Below are 20528 nucleotides of genomic sequence, written 5' to 3'. Positions count from 1 at the left end.
GTCAATGTATGGCAAAAACTATTACCATATTGTAAAGTAATTAGCCCCCAACTAAAATAAATAAATTTATAAAAAAAAAAAAAATTAGACTAGGATTGGTAGTAAACCAAATGTGTGTAAAGCTCTGAACCACATCATAGTATGGCCATGAACTGTTTAATATTCATTAAATCTCTGTAATGTACAAGAAGCGGTACAAGCATCCATTGGTATTATCTCCTATGCAGAACAGACAACTGGGTTAATAAAGAAAAGGAAAAATGGAGATGCAATGCTGACCTGTGGTGCATAAGGACACATGAAGGAAAAGAACGATGGACATTCGCCCAATGAGCCGTAAAAATCACTTTGACGTCAATTTCCCTCAGTATCAGACACAGAGTAAAAAAAAAGTTATTGGAAATTTAGATTTTGAGCCTCCTTTCGATTTAAATTGCTTGCCCATACTCCCTTTGTGTCTTGGTAACAGATGAAGAAGCTTTAATCAGAGGCCTGAATACAACTTATTTATCAATCAACATTAGATTCTGACTACAATTTTGTTGAAAGTTAACTAAGAAATACTTACTGACTTAACAATAAACCTCAGCTTTCTATTTTTTTTTTTGTTTGTTTGTGTACCAATTTTGATTCCCATCTGAATTTATAAGAGTGTGATTTTTCACAGACTTTTAGTTCTCAGTGTTTTTCAAACAGGATGTCAAGGAGACTGATTGGGGTCACAGAGAACAAAGCCACATTGCTCTATGTAAACTTCGAGTTTCAACAGTAGGGCAAGAAAGTCAAATGTACAGTTTATGAGACTCTTCCCTCATCCTACATTCAAGGTCAACAAGGAATTAAAGTTTAGAGATGGAGATGATTGTTTGATATCGTTTGAGCCTACACTGAAGAAAAATTGTGCCAGCAACCCCTATGATTTATTTAAAAATGAAATATTAGAGTAGACTGTAGGAACATTCAGGCAGTATAGAATTAAAATACTTTAAAAGCATTGACCTAGATTAATATATGCTTCAGGGAATTAGAAAAATGCATACAAATCTTAGGAACATCTGATACATATATAATGAGATACTCGATACTGGGTTGTAATTCATGAGTTGGTTAATATGTGTTTATTAAATGCTTATTGTGTGCTCCATAAAGAAGGTAAATCAATATCTTTACCCAACTGAGTTTAATAATCTAATAACAAAGTAAATATTATTATAGATATAGCAATTAGGGCATAATTAATGTCATTCATTCAACCTACATTTATTATTTACTGTTTGTCCCAAACTAATCTAGCCTGTGAATGATAGGTTAAAAATAAAGCAGCCTCGGGTCTCTAGGAGTTCACAAAGTAAAACTTACAGTTACAGTACATCATAGTAAGTATTATAATAGAATCTAGTACAAACTGCTATGCTGCTGCTGCTGCTGCTGCTGCTGCTGCTGCTAAGTCGCTTCAGTCGTGTCCGACTCTGTGCGACCCCATAGACAGCAGCCCATCAGGCTCCGCCGTCCCTGGGATTCTCCAGGCAAGAATACTGGAGTGGGTTGCCATTTCCTTCTCCAGTGCATGAAAGGGAAAAGTGAAAGTGAAGTCGCTCAGTCGTGTCCGACTCTTAGCGACCCCATGGACTGTAGCCTACCAGGCTCCTCCGTCCATGGGGATTTTCCAGGCAAGAGTACTGGAGTGGGGTGCCATTGCCTTCTCCGACAAACTGCTATGGGGATATGTAATAGATGCTCCTAATTCAGTTGGGGGTGGGAGATAGGGGAAGGTTATCAGGAACGATTTCTTTGAGCTGGGATGTAGGAACACAGTTTTAACGGACAATTATAATTTGGGTGAAGAAAAGATAGGAAAGTCAGAGAAAAAGGTCAGCACAATTCATAGATGTGAGGGATCCTGCCAGATAGGGAATGGCAGAAAGCATGGCTGAAACTAGTTTTAACCATGATAGGGAGTGGTAAAGAGGAGTAGTTGATGAAGTAGATAGAGCCCAGTTCATAAGCGTTGCAAGTGTTACTCCCTCAGTCGTGTCGTCTTCTTTGTGACCCCATGGACTGTAGCCCACCAGGCTCCTCTGTGCATGGGATTCTCCAGGCAAGAGTATCGGAGAGGGGAGCCATTTCCTTCTCCCACGGATCTTCCTAACCCAGGGATCGAACCCAGGTCTCCTGCACTGCAGGCACATTTTTTACCATCTGGGCCACCAGGGAAGCCCTCCTAAGGGTTATGGAGAGCCACTGAAAGATTTCAAGTAGAGGAATAGCATTATTACATTAACATTTTAAAAAGTTAATTGTTATGTGTGCAAAGATGGATCAGTGATATTTGTGGAATAAATGATGAGGGTAGAGGAACTAGTCTGGATATTGATCTAATAATTCAGATTAAAAAATCCAACTAAATTACTGAAAGTGGTTTTGGAGAGAAGGAGTATAGATTCTAGAGAAACAAAAGAGGCAGAATCTTTAAGACTTAAATCTGATTGGTTATAAGGGATGTAACTCCCAGGTTTCTAGTCTTTGAGTGATTGGGTAGTGTCATATATTGGATTAGTGGGTAAAGGTACAGATTTGGGGGCTGAGTTATATATAAGGTGCTTAAAACTCTGGAGAGAGATGTGGTCTGTAAACAGGAGTTGGTGCCAAGGTAGTTACTATATAGTGATGTAATGGTAACATACATGAAGCTCCTAGAATGATCCCTGACCAAAAGTGCTATATCATCAGTCAGTCAGTCAATTCAGTCCCTCAGTAGTGTCCGACTCTTTGTAACCCCATGGACTGCAGCACGCCAGGCCTCCCTGTCCATCACCAACTCCCAGAGTTTACTCAAACTCATGTCCATTGAGTCAGTGATGGCATCCAACCATCTCATCCTCTGTCGTCCCCTTCTCCTCCCACCTTCAATCTTTCCCAGCATCAGGGTCTTTTCAAATGAGTCAGCTCTTCACATCAGGTGGCCAAAGGAGTTTCATTTTCAACATCAGTCCCTCCAATGAATATTTAGGACTGATCTCCTTTAGGATGGACTGGTTGGATGTCCTTGCTGTCCAAGGGACTCTCAAGAGTCTTCTCCAACACCACAGTTCAAAAGCATCGATTCTTCAGTGCTCAGCTTTCTTTATAGTTCAACTCTCACATCCATACATGACTACTGGAAAAATATCATAAGTAGAAGTAATAATAATGATGATGGATGGTGATGATCATAATAATAAATATGGTTGATTAAGAGATCAATCCAGAAGTATACGGAGCTTCATTGTCCAACACAACTACAAATTGTCAATCAAGATTTGTTTACATCAGAATTCATCTAAGAGTTCCAACAGCAACTGTTTTGCATATTAGCAGGTTACAACTTAAAAATGTCACCTTTTCTTTAGGTAGGTTCTTTTTTTTTGCTGTACAGTGTGTGAGATCTTACTTCCCTAAGGATGGGATTGAACTGGTGCCTCCTGCAGTGGCAGTGTGGAGTCTTAACCAATGGACCACCAGGGAAGTTCCCTAAAAGTTCTTAAGCATTAAGTAAAAACAATTAAGCTTCAGTCTCTGTCCACTCAACAGGAAAAATCAATTTAGCTTCAAAATCTCAAATTATCTAAATGAATCTCGCTACTGGGAAATCTAAGACACTAAAAATAAGATTTTACAGGGTTCAATTTTTTGGGGGGGTTAGATACTGTTACAAATCATAAAAGAGTTATGTCTAGTATATACTTCAATTTTCTAAATAAGTCAGAAAGAACACCATTTCTACCAAGAAATAGTACTAATTCTGGCTTTGGTTTAAGTTAAGGGAATTCTAAAGCACTTTTTTTCAAAGGCTTTTAAAAAAATGAACACTGCAGGAACAAAACTGAATGTTAGTTAGAAATCTGGAAGTGAGTTCCCCCTGCTTCGTCTCCTCTTTTTTTAACCTGATTTGAAGGGATGAAAAACAGTGTACAACTGAAGCCACTGATCTCATTACATTCATAATATTTTATGCATTTTAAGTGTCAAGCCAATTTCAAAGATCAAGAAATAGCTAGAAGATTGTATTTAAGCAGAGCATAGTAGGTGCTCAATAAATATTTATTAAATGAATAAATACAAGAAAAATAAGCAATTATAGAAAGGAATGGCTTTCTAATACTTCCTTAAACTCAAGTTTTGTATCGTACAGATACACCTGTATCTTCTGATAAGACAAAATCCAAAACTACATAATCAACCTGAACCAAGTAAATATATACTGTGAAAATACAAGACTACTGCACGCCATTCAGACAGCTGATGATTTTTAATAATCATGAAAAGTGAAAAGCACTGTATTTAAGACAAAACAATTTTCTACTACTTATCTGGCAGCTTTTATGACTTTGGGCAAGATATTTAACCTCTTTGAGCCTCAGTTTCCTTATCTGCAAAATGAGGTGACAATAATATCTTCTCCAAACAGAGCCATAGTGAAGATTGAGATGAGATAAAGGAGATGAACATTTATCAGGTTGTCACATAGTAAGAGAAACATAAAACCACCTATGGAGTCCACAGAGATGGGGCACTGAGTATAGAAATGTAGAAACCCTGCCACAAATGACAAAAGGAGGAACACATTTCATGACAAGTAAATAAATCTTACGTGTCATAATGAAAAAAACAAATCCAAGTGAAGCCAGAGCTCATTTAAGAGCTGAGTGCTATGGAGCAAAGGCCATAGCATACACAATACCATCCCCCCAGAAACCAGTTTTGCATTCCAACCTGAGAGCCCTCCTGCACACATGCTGTCACAGAGAAAGTGATACCCTGATGGATGCTGTAGGCTGTGACTGGAGATGATGCCAATGGTAGACTTCTTAAATACTCTCATGGGAAATGGAGAATTGCCTGGATGAAGTGGCAGAAAGAAATGGGTTATATATTTTTTACACTAGGAATCATAATCCTGGGGGATTAAGACCTATGGGAAATGTGGTGGTGAGATGGTACCAATCTTCTCCTTCAAAAGTCTTTACTAATATCACAAGTAATTCATTTGCTTTTCATTACTTTGTTTCTCTCTACAAATACACATTTTAAGAAAAAATCAATTGTCCAAAAATCAGTTAAGAAGGAAAAAAAAAAAGTGTAACAGCTGCAACTTACAAAGGAAAAAATTAAAGAAGATAGCTGTAATTCTACTAACTCAATAAATTAATCTTTGTGAAGCTACGGGTTTAGCAGCGCCATTCTTTGGAAGGCTATTTACAAAGTTTTAAAGTCAAAGGATGATTTTCTGCTTGTGGTTCTGTATACATTATCTGGTATTTTAGATAGTGCCATCTTTCTGTTTTTTGTATGACATTCAGACATAATATTTCTGCAATCAGAATTAAGCTGACAATACTGGCCTGCATATACTAACTATAGTAGCTTTCACAAAGTAACTATATGTAGAAATAGGTTATGTCTGCAAAGTAAAAAGTTAAAATCTTAAAAATTCACAGGCTATTCAAGTCCTGTTATTTACTAATCATATTTTGAGGTACATATACTCTTTTCTCTTAGCTACTCAACAGTGCCCCTGCTTTGAACAGTAGGCTTAAAGGATATTCAAAGTCTGTTAATATTTCTGTGACTGTGGCTTATACAACTAGAAAATCCATTAATACTATGGTTTAACACAATAAGAGCAAGAAATTAAATCTCTAAAACGGCAAAGAACATAGGTCAAAGTTCACATAAAGTACTCTGTTAAAAGAACATGTGGAGAAGGAAATGGCAACCCACTCCAGTGTTCTTGCCTGGAGAATCCCAGGGACGGTGGAGCCTGGTGGGCTGCCGTCTATGGGGTCGCACAGAGTCGGACACAACTGAAGCGACTTAGCAGCAGCAGCGGCAAAAGAACATGAATCTCATGAGTGATAAGCTTTTCTAGATTTTAAGATGCTATATGTGTGTGCTCAGTTGTGTCTGACTCTTTGTGACACTATGGACTGTGGCATGCCAGGCTCCCCTGTTTATGGGATTCTCCAGGCAAGAATACTGGAGTGGATTGCCATTTCCTCCTCTAGAGGACCTTCCCGATCCAGGGGTCAAAACTGCATCTTCTGATTCTGAGTCTTCCACACTGGCAGGCAGATTCTTTACCACTGAGGCACCTGGGAAGCCCTAGATTGTACAAACCTTATACAAGCATCAAGGAGACTATTTTCCTGAATAACCTAATCAGTTTTTTAAAAGGGAGTGAATCTTCTATTTTACATAAAAATAGGGGAATCATACTAAATTCTCATTTAATAATCAATTTGGATGCTTTTCTCTATGACTAATGGGACAAGATTTTACTAATTCATTGTAAATCTTCAGCTACCAGAGACAGACCTATACAAGTCTGCAAACTGGAATCTTTGTCATAGCCAATAAGGGTTTAATAACAAATTACCCAGTTCAAAGGAATCTTTACGGAATTGAGGTGGCAACAATCAAGTTGGCTGTTTAGGCTTTAACCATTTCAATATGATACAGTGACTGCCAGAAAAAAGTTACTCAGAAAAAAAGTACTGTATGAAAATATACAAATTTCCCCTTAAAACAGTTATTTCTCTTTGGTACCATCATCCTTTTCAGCCAAGTGCAAAGTGCCAGGCAAAATAAATTAAGGCAAAAGGAAAATAAAATAAGAAGAATGGTGAGGGCGAGCATGTTGTTGACCATGTAAGAAAACACGTGCAAAGTATACCTCAGATACACTATAGGTAGATGAGCACGAGGGAAGCCGAGCCTGGTTTTGCAGTGGGGAAAAGAAAACACTGTTAAAGAGGAAGTTATAGCACAGTAAGTGTCTCAGAAGTTTAGGAGGCTCCATCACCAACACATTTGCCAGATAATGAAACAGTCTTAAAAATAGACACTTGAGCTTGAAATCTCAAGGTTCATACTATTTGAGGAGAACCTTGTGATAAAAAAATACCTAGCTTTAAAAAATATCCATGACGGAGAAGACTACCCCAGTTAGAATCTGGTCTGGTCTTGCTGAGAAGATGCTCAGGTAACGTTAACAGGAAAGTGGAACACTGATTCCTTTTTCCTGTGGTACTACACTGATCACATTGTCATAACGTTAGCAGACGACATGTGAGATTATTTATAGAATGACTCTACTGTACATTTTCATGTTACTCTTTAAAGAGGGTGTCAAAGCCAGCTCAGTATTCTGATTCTGATTTCCTTTTCCTACTATTCCATTCTCATTACTGAATCCATTCTGTAGTACTGAATCTAAACAAACAAATAAGCCAATAGCAATAACAAAAAGATATTTAAAAACCTGAACACAAAACTCTTTAGACCCATATTTTATCAGAATGTTTCATTGATTTTTTTGTGACTTTTTCATGACACTGACTTGCTAATTTTCTGCCCTATTGTTACTTTCCAGGTTGTCACATGCCATATTAAATATTGTGGCTTCTTCTTTCATTACGCTGTCACAATGCCACGTGAGTTAAATACTTAAGTATGTATTTTCTAGTTACATACTCTTTATGAAGTTCCAAAATACAAAGTTAGGGTGGGAAAATAAAGAACAGAAGAAGTCGGCACAGTGGAGAAATCAGAAATGTCATTATCTGATTTGTTCTTTTAGTATATTTCTAGCACTCAGCACAGTGGAATGTAATAGTAGGCACTCAATAATGGTTTGTTAAATGAGTGAATATACAAAGTCTTTTTTTCCTATCCTCAAAAACTGAATTGTGTGAATTAATATTAAGAAAGCTTTACATTTGTCATCACAAAGATTTGTGATAAAATGTATCACTGCCAATTAATGAGTTTACTAAGAGGTAGTTTCTAAATATGATAAATTCTATACATATTAAGAAATTTAACCTTTCTTTTGGCCATATACACATCTAATTTTCTTTAGCAGGATACTAGTTCTAAGAAACCCTTCCTCAGCATGTTTGTTCTGTTCCTATAACTATACCCATAAAACTGGAAAACTTTATCTTTCAAAATAGTCTGAGTCTTGTCTTTTTTTTCCTTCTCACTGCTCCATTTTCAATTACTAGGGAAATTTACTTGTCAGGGAGATCTTTTGTTAATACCGTATTTTTGTATTAAAGTCAATTCTAAGAAGGGCAATTCCATAATAAGCATTAAATCCCTCACAGATGTGTCACTTCCAGTCCAAGTGATGTCTTAGGCTACTGTAGGCAATTTTACAAGTATTAGATGGTTCAAAGCACAAGAAAGGTTTTTGCTATTTTTCAGTAGAAGTTAAACTTCAGGATTGAATTAATTCACTTTACATGTTAAGTGAATGCTAATAAAACGAAAGCAAAATTAGCCTGTTTTCTAAAGAGATAATCTTAAAATTTATTTACTGCCATCTTTATCATTATTGTAACCTGGTCATATTATGAAACATTACCTACCAAGATACTCAGGATGTTACATGTTATAAATTAAATAGTAAATTATTAATGTGAGTAAATGCCAAAGAAGGAAGATTTAGGAGGCCCAAACAATGTTCTACATACAAGAACCAAAAAACATTGAAATTTGCTTAAAGGAAGAGTACATAAAGTGATGTTTACTCATTTAAAAGCTACTTAAAGATTATTCATGTAAGGACTAATGGTCCAGCTGTTTTTCCTCATCTCAATCAAAGCAGGTTGGTTCAATGTAAACACTTAAGGATTTTTAAATGCTATATTAAGACATGATGTATTACTTGATCACATTAGAATGTCTTTCCTAGTTGTATGAAATTTCCTATAGAACTTATGATTTTATGTGGGGTCAAATAGGAAATTTAGCAGAAATCAAAAGATGATCATGGTTTTCAGAGGAAATATCTTTACTAAGATACAAGGAAGTAATAAACAAAAAACGCACTGTGTGCAGCAAAAATACTCTAAAAACACATTTTAAAACAGTTCAAAGAGCAAGAATTCAATTTATCTTTAAATCTCTGTAAGGGTACCCCCCCGCCCAGAGAAGAGGAATTAATAATCCGTACTTTATCCATATGACAGTTCTACCTTTGAAGTGTTTAATGTAATTTCATGGTGAGTGTATTTAGTGTTCAGGTGCGTGTGTTTGGCATGTGACAAGAGAGCAGCTGGAAAAAATAATATAAAAAGGAAGAATGAAAATGTAAAGGTAAGAAATTTCAGGGGATCAACTCTTTTCAGTGCATGCTTCCATGCAGAATGACCTGTAACCATCCCGAGAAAAAATGAGCAACTCTCCTTTTCTCAACTTGTTAAATAATTTCACACAGCCTCTACTATAACAACCTCTTTGTCAATGTCACCTTGACACACTAACCAGTTTTAGCAGGTCTTGGCAAACAGGGAGATAGTACTACATAGTCTAGGCTTTCTGTGCCATATGGTCTTTGCTGCAATTATTCAACTCTGCTGTTGTGGTGCAAAAGCAACCACGGATTACATACAATGAAAGAGTGTGGCTGTGTTTCAATAAAACTTTATTTTTGAACACTGAAATTTTAGTTTCATATAATGTTCCACATTCTACAATAAAATATTCTTTTGACTTTCCCCCCTACCATTTAAAAATGCAAAAATCATTCCTAGGTCATGGACCCACAAAAGAGAAACACGATTTGGCCCAAGGGCTGTAGTTTGTTGATCCCTGAGTTAGAGCATTAATTTAATGAACACAAAAGTGCAAATATCCTGAAGACAATTCATCAACATATAAAGAAGTGTTAGTTTAGAACTAGAGCTGGAATCAAAACACTGATCTTAAAGGCCTGTAAAATTACAATTATCTAATTCATTATTTGTTATCCTATTTCATACTAGTCTTATTTCAGCGTTCAGGAAATTACTAAACATTGAAAAACTATTCTTCAAAAGACATTGCTTTCTGACTTGATTTAAACATTTTTCTTAATAAAAATACAGTCTTATTTTATGTGATAACTCCTTCCTTAACTTTTTCCACTTCAAATACCATCTTTTTTTTTTGTTAGCATAGCAAGTACTCATCATATTCCTTCTACTTCATCACCTTTCTTCTTAGTTCACTAATGTGCCAGTAATCTGTTTTCATAAGTCATCTTCCCTTTTACTACTTGTTAAAGTCTTTCAAAAAATTAACATATTTGATTACCCCAAAACTATCTGCATATATTTGTAGATGAATGGAAATTTACCAGGGTATTATATAGACTGACTTAAAATTCAAAATTTGTGGCTTTGAGGTATTTTTATTCCTCTCATTTCTTTTTGTTTTTATTTCATAAGCACTTATCTACTTTTTTTCTGAATGTTTTAACATTTAAGCTTCTTTCCAGGGTCCAAGATGATAATTTTATTATTATTAAAATTACTAAAAACCAATTTAGGGTTCAGAATACTTCAGCTCTGTACAAAGTACAGAAAAAGATGATACATTCTTAATTTATAAGAATCAAGTGCATCCTATTTTCTGCTATAGAAGAATCCATGTAAAATAAAAAAGTATGTTTTCACATGAGAAATAAAAACAAAACTATTCTAAAAATAATTGCTTAATAGAATATCCAACTTTATATCACTGATTATATGTAATAAATAAAAATGCAGGGTTCTTTCCTCTAAAAAAAACAATATATCATATAGATGATACCAGTTGAAGCACTGATTTAATTAAAGCCTTATCCCAAACTTCTGAATGATCTCACCTTCTTCAACTATTAAATGTTTAAGTGGCTACATGGTTCTGAATCTTTCATCTCTCTGAAATATTTAGCAATGTTTCAATGAATTAAAAAGCACTCATATACTTGCTCTTCTGTGTGGACACCGATAATAAATTTCCACAAAATGAAAAGGTCATTATATGCCAGTTTATCTCATTTTAGAAACAAAATCTGTCGATACAGCCTATGGTACTGAGAATAACTTTATTCTACCTCTAAGTACCAGTTTTTAACATGCAAGGCATATTTTAAGGCATGCTCAGATGTGGCCGACTCTTTTGCAACCCAATGGACTGTCAGGTTCATCTCTCCATGGGAGTCTCCCAGCAAGAATACTGGAGTGGGTTGCCATTACCTCCTCCATCTTCCCGACCCACAGATTGAAACTGTGTCTCCTGCAGCTCCTACACTGGCAGGTGGATTCTTTACCACTGAGCCACCTAGGAAGCCATTATTTTAAAGCATTCTGGGGGAATTAACAGGAAAGGAGAAAACCTAAACATTCAGCCAATATTTGATTTGTATCTTTTCTTAGCTGAACTCGGTAGAGAAGATACTATTATTTGTCTTTTGACAATTTAAAACAAATTTTTTGCCTAGTATTCCAGTTAACAGGAATCTAAGGATGATATACTTTATATTCCGTCTTTTCAGAAAAAAGGTAGTTAGAACAAAGTGTGACATAGTGAAATTAAACAAAAGGTGAGGACACTGAGACTAGTTACTATGTACTTCTCCTTGCAGTATAGGTATTGAGGAAACTGGAGTGGTATGAGAACCCAATTTTCAAAGCACAGAGCTTTCAAATTAACCCTAATCTAACATGAACACCCTACCATATAGACCTTAGCAAGTCTAACTTTCTGGTCTTGGTTTCATTGAAAGAAAAATAACATCACTTCCTATGACTGGTTAGGGAAGAATATGGCACTATAGACACACATTATGAGACTCATTTTAGGAATTTCTAGAATGATATCCAGATGTATCTAGACTTATTTAATTATAAAATTCATAAAAATCTTTTAAATTTCTTAAAACAGTGGAATAGATTCTGGGGATGACTGTGGATGATTTTTCAAATTCTCTAAGAATATGACTGAAAAGAAGGACTGGCTCAAAAGAAAGAAGTAGAACAATGAGATACGTATTAATTTCTTCCTCTGTTTAGCTATCAGTATTTAATGATTGATATTACTAAAAACTGAACTTTAGTAATCATAAATTTAATGAAGAGATACACATAATACATAGAGTACAAATTAAAAACAAAGCTGAGAAATCAGAGAATTATCATAGCACTATTATTTTTTATTCTATCCTTCATAACTATTATAGCAATATGAATTAAAGGTATGGCAATAATCTTGGGAGAAGTAAATCAGACCTAAGATTCTTAGGAACTTCTTTTTAAAGCCCCAGAAGTAGGAGATCAAGGTTAAATAAAGCCAGAAATTATTTACTGCAGTATTTTTGTTTTTCTTCTATTGTATTTATACCATATACCATTTCAGAGATTTTAATTCTATTTATTTTGAAAAGATATACTCAGGAGAAGGACCAAGCATTCTGAGTCTGAACTAATCAGTCACAAAAGTACGATTGTTAGTATGCCTATATGATGTATGGACAGCATTGAGTGACTATAAGGTATTGTTCTCCTTCAAAGTGTTGTCCTGGGTCATGAGATTAGCCACTATCTCAAGAGTTTATAAGATGTTACATAATAGTGTTCATAGTGAAGATTCTTACTGCCTAATTTTCTTATTTTTAGACAAAAAAAAAAAATAGTTATCTTAGTTATTCCCAAAGAGTCTGAGTTAAGAGAAGTCTATTAACTCAGAATAGACGTATCTACTTGCCAGATTACCTATAATGAGACTCTAATATTGAATATTTTCCTTGACAACTGAAATGGAATCATCAAAGTTCTATCACTTGGATCCAGCACATAATTTAGAATCCTGCTGACACATCCAACAAGGGACAGAAGACACAGTCAATGGAAAGCTCCAAATGAAGTCTCATGAAAAGATCCTCAGAAAATTACACAATTGTGTAAGAAACACAGATTTTTGGGGAAAAAAAGGTTTTTAATTTGCATTGGAGCCAGAATGCTATTAAATCAAATGCAATGTTAGTTTGGCTTAAAAGTCTTCTACCCTGACAATTTAATCTTTATTTCATAAATGTGAGCATGAAGCTACAGCTCAAAAAGAAAGAAAGAGATAGGGAGAAAGAGACAGAAAGTAAAAAAAATGGAGATGAGCGGACAAACCAATCTGATTTGGAATTACCAGTCAGTAGAAGTTTGGGGAAAAAAAAATCACCGAGTGAAATCGTACATTTACTCTGAGAGAGTATCCTTTCACATTGCCTTCTAGGTGATCTCTGAGCTCCTCCAGCTTTCGATGGAGCTACATGTAAACATCAGAAAATGAATTGAAAAAGCAACTTGTTCTCTTTTCAGTTTTCCTTTTTCCTTTTAAAAATAAGATCATAGCATTATACATTTCTCACTGCCTTTGGCAAACATCTCAAAACATCAAAGATCTTTGTACAGTGCAAGAATACATGCTCAATAAGCCGTGACTAGGATGAGAATATTTTAATTAAAGTATCTTTTCTCCCCAAAGTGTTAGAGAAAACAAATACCATAACTATTCTTATAATTCCCTATAGATTCACTTTAAAACTTTCTATTTTGCAGAAACATGGAAAAAAGATACTTAAGAATCATGAAATTTGCCTTTCTTTCCCAAACACACTTTATGATTTAAAGCTTCATCCATATCCAAGTAAATAGACTGAACCCTAAAATGAATATTTTGTTCTTAAATGTATTTATATATATATATACATAATCATACTGTATATATACTTAAAAACAATAAACATATAATTACAACTTGAAGTTCTATGCATCCAAAAGCTTAACTTCAAGATCAACACAGGTATACTCGCACATATAATCCAGTTTATAGCAGATGGTGCTGCAGTTATGAATGCTATTTAATCTTGATTTCACTATCAGTCATTTCCAAAAAGTTATGTCAAACTGCACCTTCTCGCTTGAGTCTGAGTTATAATCCAGTCTCAACAATAATGGATCTATGTCCCCTTAAAAATTAAAATATGATACCTCACAGGTAGACAGTGAGGAATGCTACTGATATATCATCAAGATACATAAAGTCATATTTTTCTGACTAAATAATTTTAGTTTGCCCTGCTTTTGAGATAGGCATATAACCAACACTTCCAAGCCCCTCTGATTATTCTTAGTGAAATAATAACAAAAAAAAATGCTACCCAGTATATAGCAGTGTTAGAGAACAGAGAAGATGGCTTGTTTGGAATAAAAGACACAAACATACAGACACACCCTCATCCATGTGCACTCATGTGTGCACACATACAGATAAATAAACAACAACAAAAAGTAAAATTAAGAAGGCAGAAGAGGCAAGGAGAGGAAAGAGTGCAGAAATTAGTGCTTCATAAATTGTTAAATGGAAATAAACTGGAGGTGTGTAAAATTTTAAAATGACTTAATATTAGCCTCAAAGTAGTTACTGAATATTGGGACATTCCAGTACAGTGATTTATGTCATTTTGATTAATTTAGCAGTTACTATTGCTGTTAGGACACACGGGACTGAGATAGAAGAAGTGGCTCATTTTGAAGGTTTCTCTGTGTATTTTTAAAATTCAGCAAAATTTCCAACTTGCATTTATGGTGGCAGCATTAAAAGTGATTAATTGGCTATGCCTATGTCTCTTAAGGGTGATAACTTATTTATCTTTTCATCGTGATTAAATGTTAGATATCGAGTGCCCAAGACATATTGACCAAATGGATATTTAAAAATTACCAAATGGTACCATTAGATCAAAAATCTTAAGTGATATATTAGTAGGCTACATACACAAATGGGCAAACATTTAGATAAATATCAGTTTCTTTTGATTATTATATCAATTTTTAACTTTTGACAAATAAAACAAAGGGGATTAAGAGTGCTTACTATTAGCTATATGTGAGCTCAATATAATAGCATCATATGAAATTCCTTTTCTAATTCTTAAGATTATATATATATGTGATACATGTTATTAACTGATAATTATTTTTCTGGAATGAACTACAAACGGTAATGGCACTAAAATACACTTAATTACTTTTAACAACAAAAAAAAGGGGATATCATAATCTGAAAATAAATGTTAGTTCTCTGTGTATCAGGAACTTAACACATAGTCAGTGACATCAATCAGAGGAACGGTTTACTATGGAACCCCAAATTATAGGCACCTGAAATGAGGCAGGTGCCCTGTCTCTTGTTTGGGGTGCCACTCAAAGCTAGTTATTTGGCAGCTTGCCTTCAGCTGGTTGCTCTATGTGTAGCTGAAACAAACAAAAAAATATGACCCAACAGCCAATAAAAATATTAAAATAAAACAAAATGGGATGGTGAAAAATGGAAAAAGCCCCCTTCCTCCCTCCACCCTCCAAAAAGGAAGAAGTGTAGGCTATAGACGAAATCTTGCCAAAAGATGTTAGAAACATATTTACTTTGAGGGATCCAACTCTACTAGCAACTCCTTTGCTTTCATCCGGCCGTCTAATTTGCTACAATGAGGGAAGATGGGTAAAAAAGACAGAATAAAGAAAAAGTGAACTTAAAAATTTTTCTAAACATTAGTAAATAATACATGCAAAAACATCAATCGACTCTGAGATATGTCTTAGGAGGCCAAGGAGTTAAGTAACCCAGAGGCTATATGACATGCTCTGCAAATAGGCTGGTTGCTAGAATTCAGTCTTTGTTATGACTCTCTGTTCCTAAGATGAGGAAATGGGCACTTACTTTTGGTTATCTTGGGGACTTCTGATGAAGCAGTATCTGGAGTAGTGTTACATTTGCATTTGGCTTACAAAAAACAAAGAATTACAAATATACCTATGCAGAAAACTTTGTCTCTTTTAATGTCTATTCCATTGTAATATCAGAAGACAACAGTGGTATCACCAGATGCATGAGTGTTCTGTAAGTGGAGAGATCAATCTTGACAAGCATCATTCTTGATAGGTGACAGAGTGAAGTTCCTCTGCTTGTTGACCCAAGCATTGAGGTTATTCAGCTGTCACTGAGGTTCCCAATTAAACAATCGTGCTGCCCAACCAGAAAATTTTAATGCCAGACCAAAGTTAGATACATTCACTCCCTCAAAATTTTCAGTTATTTCAGCTGAATTTTCTTCTTGGGTAAGACGACAAAAAAGAAAATAAAACTGCTATTTTAGAAATTTGTTTCAAATCACTGTGTAAATGAGAAAAGGAAGGTTCTAAACCCAAAGTGTTATTATTAGATGAGGTATAAACAAGAAATCCCTTTGCCTTTATTTTAATAGAGCTGTAACAATAACTAATATTTTGGTTAAAGAGGAAAACAAACTAAAAAAAAGAGTCAGGGGAGACTGAAAGGAAGCTTCAGATCAAGTGCTTTTACATTATGGATTCCTTCATGTGCAGGATGATGGTCTCCACTGAGACCAGCATAGCTCAAGTTAGTTGTGATGGTCTTGCTTGTATTAGGAGACAATAGATGAAATATCCATGTGATACCAAATTCCCAGTGTTAAAGTCCTCAGGAAAAAGAAATCTGACCATATTACAAAATTATAATTTCTGGAGGCAGGCTACTGTTTTATCTTTTTTATGATATCTTTGATACCATAAAGAGATTGTTTAGGAATAATACTGAGAAAATTGGATTTTCACTCTGAAAAGAGCATCTTTCACTCTGAAAAGAACAGAGTCAACTTTTTGTTTTACTTGATATAGTTTTTATTAATTCTTCAACACCAATTAAATGTTCTATCCTAAAGATAATCACTGATCCTTACTCAACTTTCAGTTGAAAAAAATTCTCAAATTCAGAAACAATGGATACTAATTAGAATGGCAACATTCTATAATAAACGGCCTCTGATGGACAGTGCATTCATAATGTCTAGTCATTTTCTCGTGCTATTTTATTTGATCTCAGAGAACACCTTTATATCAAAAGCTGTTTTCCTTTTTAAATTGATATTCACAATATCTTGATTATATACTATGTAGTTTTATATAAAAATAGTCTAATACCTCATGTTGCTTTCTAAAAATGTTTAGAAACTGAATTATTATATATTAATAGTAACACATGAACACCATTTTCTACATTATCTTTTATTTCTGGAAGGCTTAAAATTACATCAAGTCCAGCAACATGAGGTCAAGGTTACACAGGACGTTAATAACAAACCCAAGACCAACATCCACCATTCCTGATTTCTACTTTAAAGTTGTACTCCCTTAATAGGCCTGGAAATAAATAGGTTGGAAAAAAACCTGATGCTTATAAGAGGCTGTATTAAGTATACATGTCCCTGTGTGTATATTTGTCTACCTATTCAATTTATGTTAGAAATTTTGTTACTATATTAATGCATGGAAGAAAATTTTCCTAAATCATTTCAATTCCAAATGCAAGTGCTAGTTCAGAAGCTTAAAGAATGAAATATAAGAAAAGACAATCACCATGAACTCTGGATGTGAAAAACAGACTACACACCAAATTAAACAAAGATTTTTAGGAGTAGAGAGCTGATCTGTCAATGCTTGACACCGATTTTCTGTATTTAAATCTGACATTGCAAATTCTTAACTATCATAAGAGAAAGACTCTAGAAAACCAATGTGGTTATCAACGCTACAAGTGGTTGTAATTCAAGTGTCATGTGATTTTTTTTTGCTCCTGACACAGGTAATAATTACTAATATTGAAAAACTTCAGAAAGAATTTGAAAATATAAAATTTGAGTTGTAGAGAGAAGTAAAATCATAGATTTTAAAATATAATGCTCTCATTTATTCTAGTCAACACTTAATCATCAGTTATGATGGAATAGCATAAATAAAAGAAATTCACAGCTAATCTAGATATCTGATTACTTTTTTACTTTGGTTAGAATTTAAAAGAAATAATAAAAGATTTGCATTTGGATAAAATGAAATTCATTCTTCATCATAATTATAAAAGCCTCATAATGATAGCTAATTTGATAAATATTTTTCTGTGAGACTGAACATTCTCCATCAATAACTAAAAGAGGTTAAACTTCAAATGTTTATACTACATATAAGATCACTGCAATATAAATGAAGCTTGAGAACTGGATGTAAAGAACTGTAGGGACTATGGGTTGGTTAAAATTATTAGTTTATTTACACATATTGAAAACTAAAATGTTACCTGCAAAACAAAAAACATTATCACTAATGATTTCTGTACCCTGAAGAAATTCTTCTGTAAATATTTTTTACTGAGATTGTAAAAGAAATAAATTAGAGGATCAAAATCATTTCAATCTTCTATTCAGCCTCTCAGCTATAATATATTAACAAGATATCCATTAAAAATTGCCTGAGAAGACTGCACTGTATCACTTACTTCTTTGGCAGCATCCTGGGAATATGTCTTTAGGAATTAATTACTGGGTAATCTACCCAAGGAATTAATTATGAGGATGTGGCCTCTAAAGTGGTGAAAAGACTGCAATTGGTATTGATTTTTTTAAAATAAGAGTTTGAATTATAGATATATTATGCAACAAAAGAAAATGCCTGGATGTTCATACAATATGAGTTGTTGATTCCCTTTGATTTAGCTTGGTTCTCCAAAACTGAGCTCTGTAAATACTGTAAAAGTATTTCCACTATTAACAAAGCAGAAAATTACCCCAACTCACCCTTATCTCTCTTGCCAATAATAAGTAGTTGTAAGCAAAATGTCAATATTTTTTCAAAGGCAAACATACAAGATTTTGGAGTAGAAAATCATCTTTATATTAATTTTTGAAACAAAATATGAAACTTCAAGAAATTTTTGGATTGTAAAAGTCATGTTAAGGTAAGGGCCCATATCACTAGGTGTATGCATTAACACTTCCTTTTAGTGGTGAGATTTTGGTGAAAAATTATGAGAAAAGGTTACATATTTTCTATATTTGTTTTATTGATGAGAGAACCCAGGTCTTAGGATCAGTAGCTTTCTGGAGACCTATAAATAAAAAAAAAGTAAATAGCTGGTATTAAATTCTCTGGCTCTGAGATCTCTTCATTAAATTTGGGCTTTCATTTACAGAATGACTAATGTAGACTTCCCCTTTTTGTCCCCTAATATATTTTGTATTGATTTAGATTAAGATTGTATAGATTAAAAAAACAGTTCTGTTTGTTTGTCCTAGGGACTGAATTGTTTTACTTTTAGAATTATCTAATTTATGTTTAGAACGACCTTGAGAAACAGACATTTTTAATCCTGTTTTATTATGCCACTTTTTAAAAAAAGTATGGGTATCACTAACAGGAAATAAAACTTTTTTCTTAGAAACTGTCTTCTAACCAATATCACTAATATATATTGATACAGCTATAGACTGCTTCTGATAGTTATGATTGGAGAAGGAGATTTTTAAGAAGTTTTACTTGAGAATTCAAAATTTAAACAAATTTGTGAATAAAGAAATTCTTTTGGGGATCTGGTTAATATTTCAATTCACTATATTTTAGGCCTTTCAGTAAAACTGGTGCTTCACTGTAAAATAATTCTGTTTCACTTGCGATTTATTAAGGCAAAGTAAAAAAGGAAGGAAGAAATGAAAGTAAGAGAAGCAGTAATTCTGTGTGTCAAGGAAAAATAATCTAATGCATTTCTAGAGAAAGGCAAACCAACAAAAGGATAGAGAAGATCAAGGAAATACTGCAAAGAATACTGAAGAAATAAGAAGTCAAAAATAAGAATCTTGGTAGCAAGTCACAGATCCACCAACCTCCCCCTGGCTTACAAAAAATTTGTATACTTAGGAAATCTTTTATTTTAAAGGCTATGATTTCTAATGATTTATTATGATTTCAAATATTTTTATTTTACTACACATATTATTTTGATCCCTAAGTTTCTATGATAGCTTTGATTTTGAAATAATGTGATCTATACAAAATTAGACTTTTAAGCATGCTATTTCCTGCCCACTATCTAGAGAATAATTCAATCCATGATCTTTTTTCCCCAAATTTCTTATCTGTCTATAAAGAAATTAAGAAGCCCATTATAGGTACAGTATAAAAGAGTTATTAGGCACTTTGGAATAGACAATTTTTAAATAGTATAGTGTATTTTCTGAAGAATTATTTATTATTTATAGAGGAGATAGAAAAAAGTTTGTATTCAAACTTCAACTGAAATATAATTTTCTATCCAATAAGATTAAGAATAGTATGGTTTAGCCTGCATATAAAAATACCCTGGTATAAATACAATTATAAACACAAGCAAATAGTTGGCTTTATGAAGCAGGCAAAAGACATCTATCCTTGTCATTACCAGATCCTGTCTAAATAACAAAACCAGAAAAACTTGTATTTTTCTGCTCTAGTAAAAAATTTAGATTATAAAATAACCTATAATTTAATCTCTACGCAATTTTGCTTACTACTTTTTTAAACTACATATTATATTTTGAGCATTTTCCCATGCCATTAAATATTCTTAAATATGACTTTTTAATAATATAAATAACTCATATATACATACATATCATAAATTATTTAACCACAGACATTAAGGTTGATTCTGTTTCATGAATATGAATAATGCTGTGATAAATAATCTTGTAATTAAGTCTTCCATTCTCTGTTTGATAATTTCCACCAAAAAATTTCTGGAAATAATATGACTGGTTAAACAAAATATTTTTAAAATATATAGCTTGCTTGCAACGTCATACA

The 20528-nt window shown here is 33.7% G+C and overlaps 1 protein-coding gene across 19 annotated transcripts in view; it reads right to left on the bottom strand.

Moving 5' to 3' along the window:
* The window catches only part of GPHN (gephyrin), a 525210-nt gene that overhangs the window by 162565 nt on the left and 342117 nt on the right, over positions 1-20528 (bottom strand). For 8 of the 19 annotated variants that reach the window (XM_081513387.1, XM_081513368.1, XM_081513372.1 and 5 more), the window contains one exon: positions 15267-15323. The exons of 9 other annotated variants lie outside the window; for them this stretch is intronic. In XM_081513387.1, the coding sequence (XP_081369513.1) occupies positions 15267-15323 (57 nt within the window). Of the gene's footprint in view, positions 1-13035; positions 13108-15266; positions 15324-20528 lie in introns of all 19 variants that reach the window. 2 more of the 19 variants (XM_081513376.1, XM_081513380.1) reach the window with 2 other exon arrangements.

This window comes from Giraffa tippelskirchi, chromosome 7 (genome assembly GCF_054371585.1).
Source record: "Giraffa tippelskirchi isolate mGirTip1 chromosome 7, T2T-mGirTip1v1.2.pri, whole genome shotgun sequence".
Lineage (NCBI taxonomy): Eukaryota > Metazoa > Chordata > Mammalia > Artiodactyla > Giraffidae > Giraffa > Giraffa tippelskirchi.
This window is presented reverse-complemented; position numbering and strand designations above follow the sequence as displayed.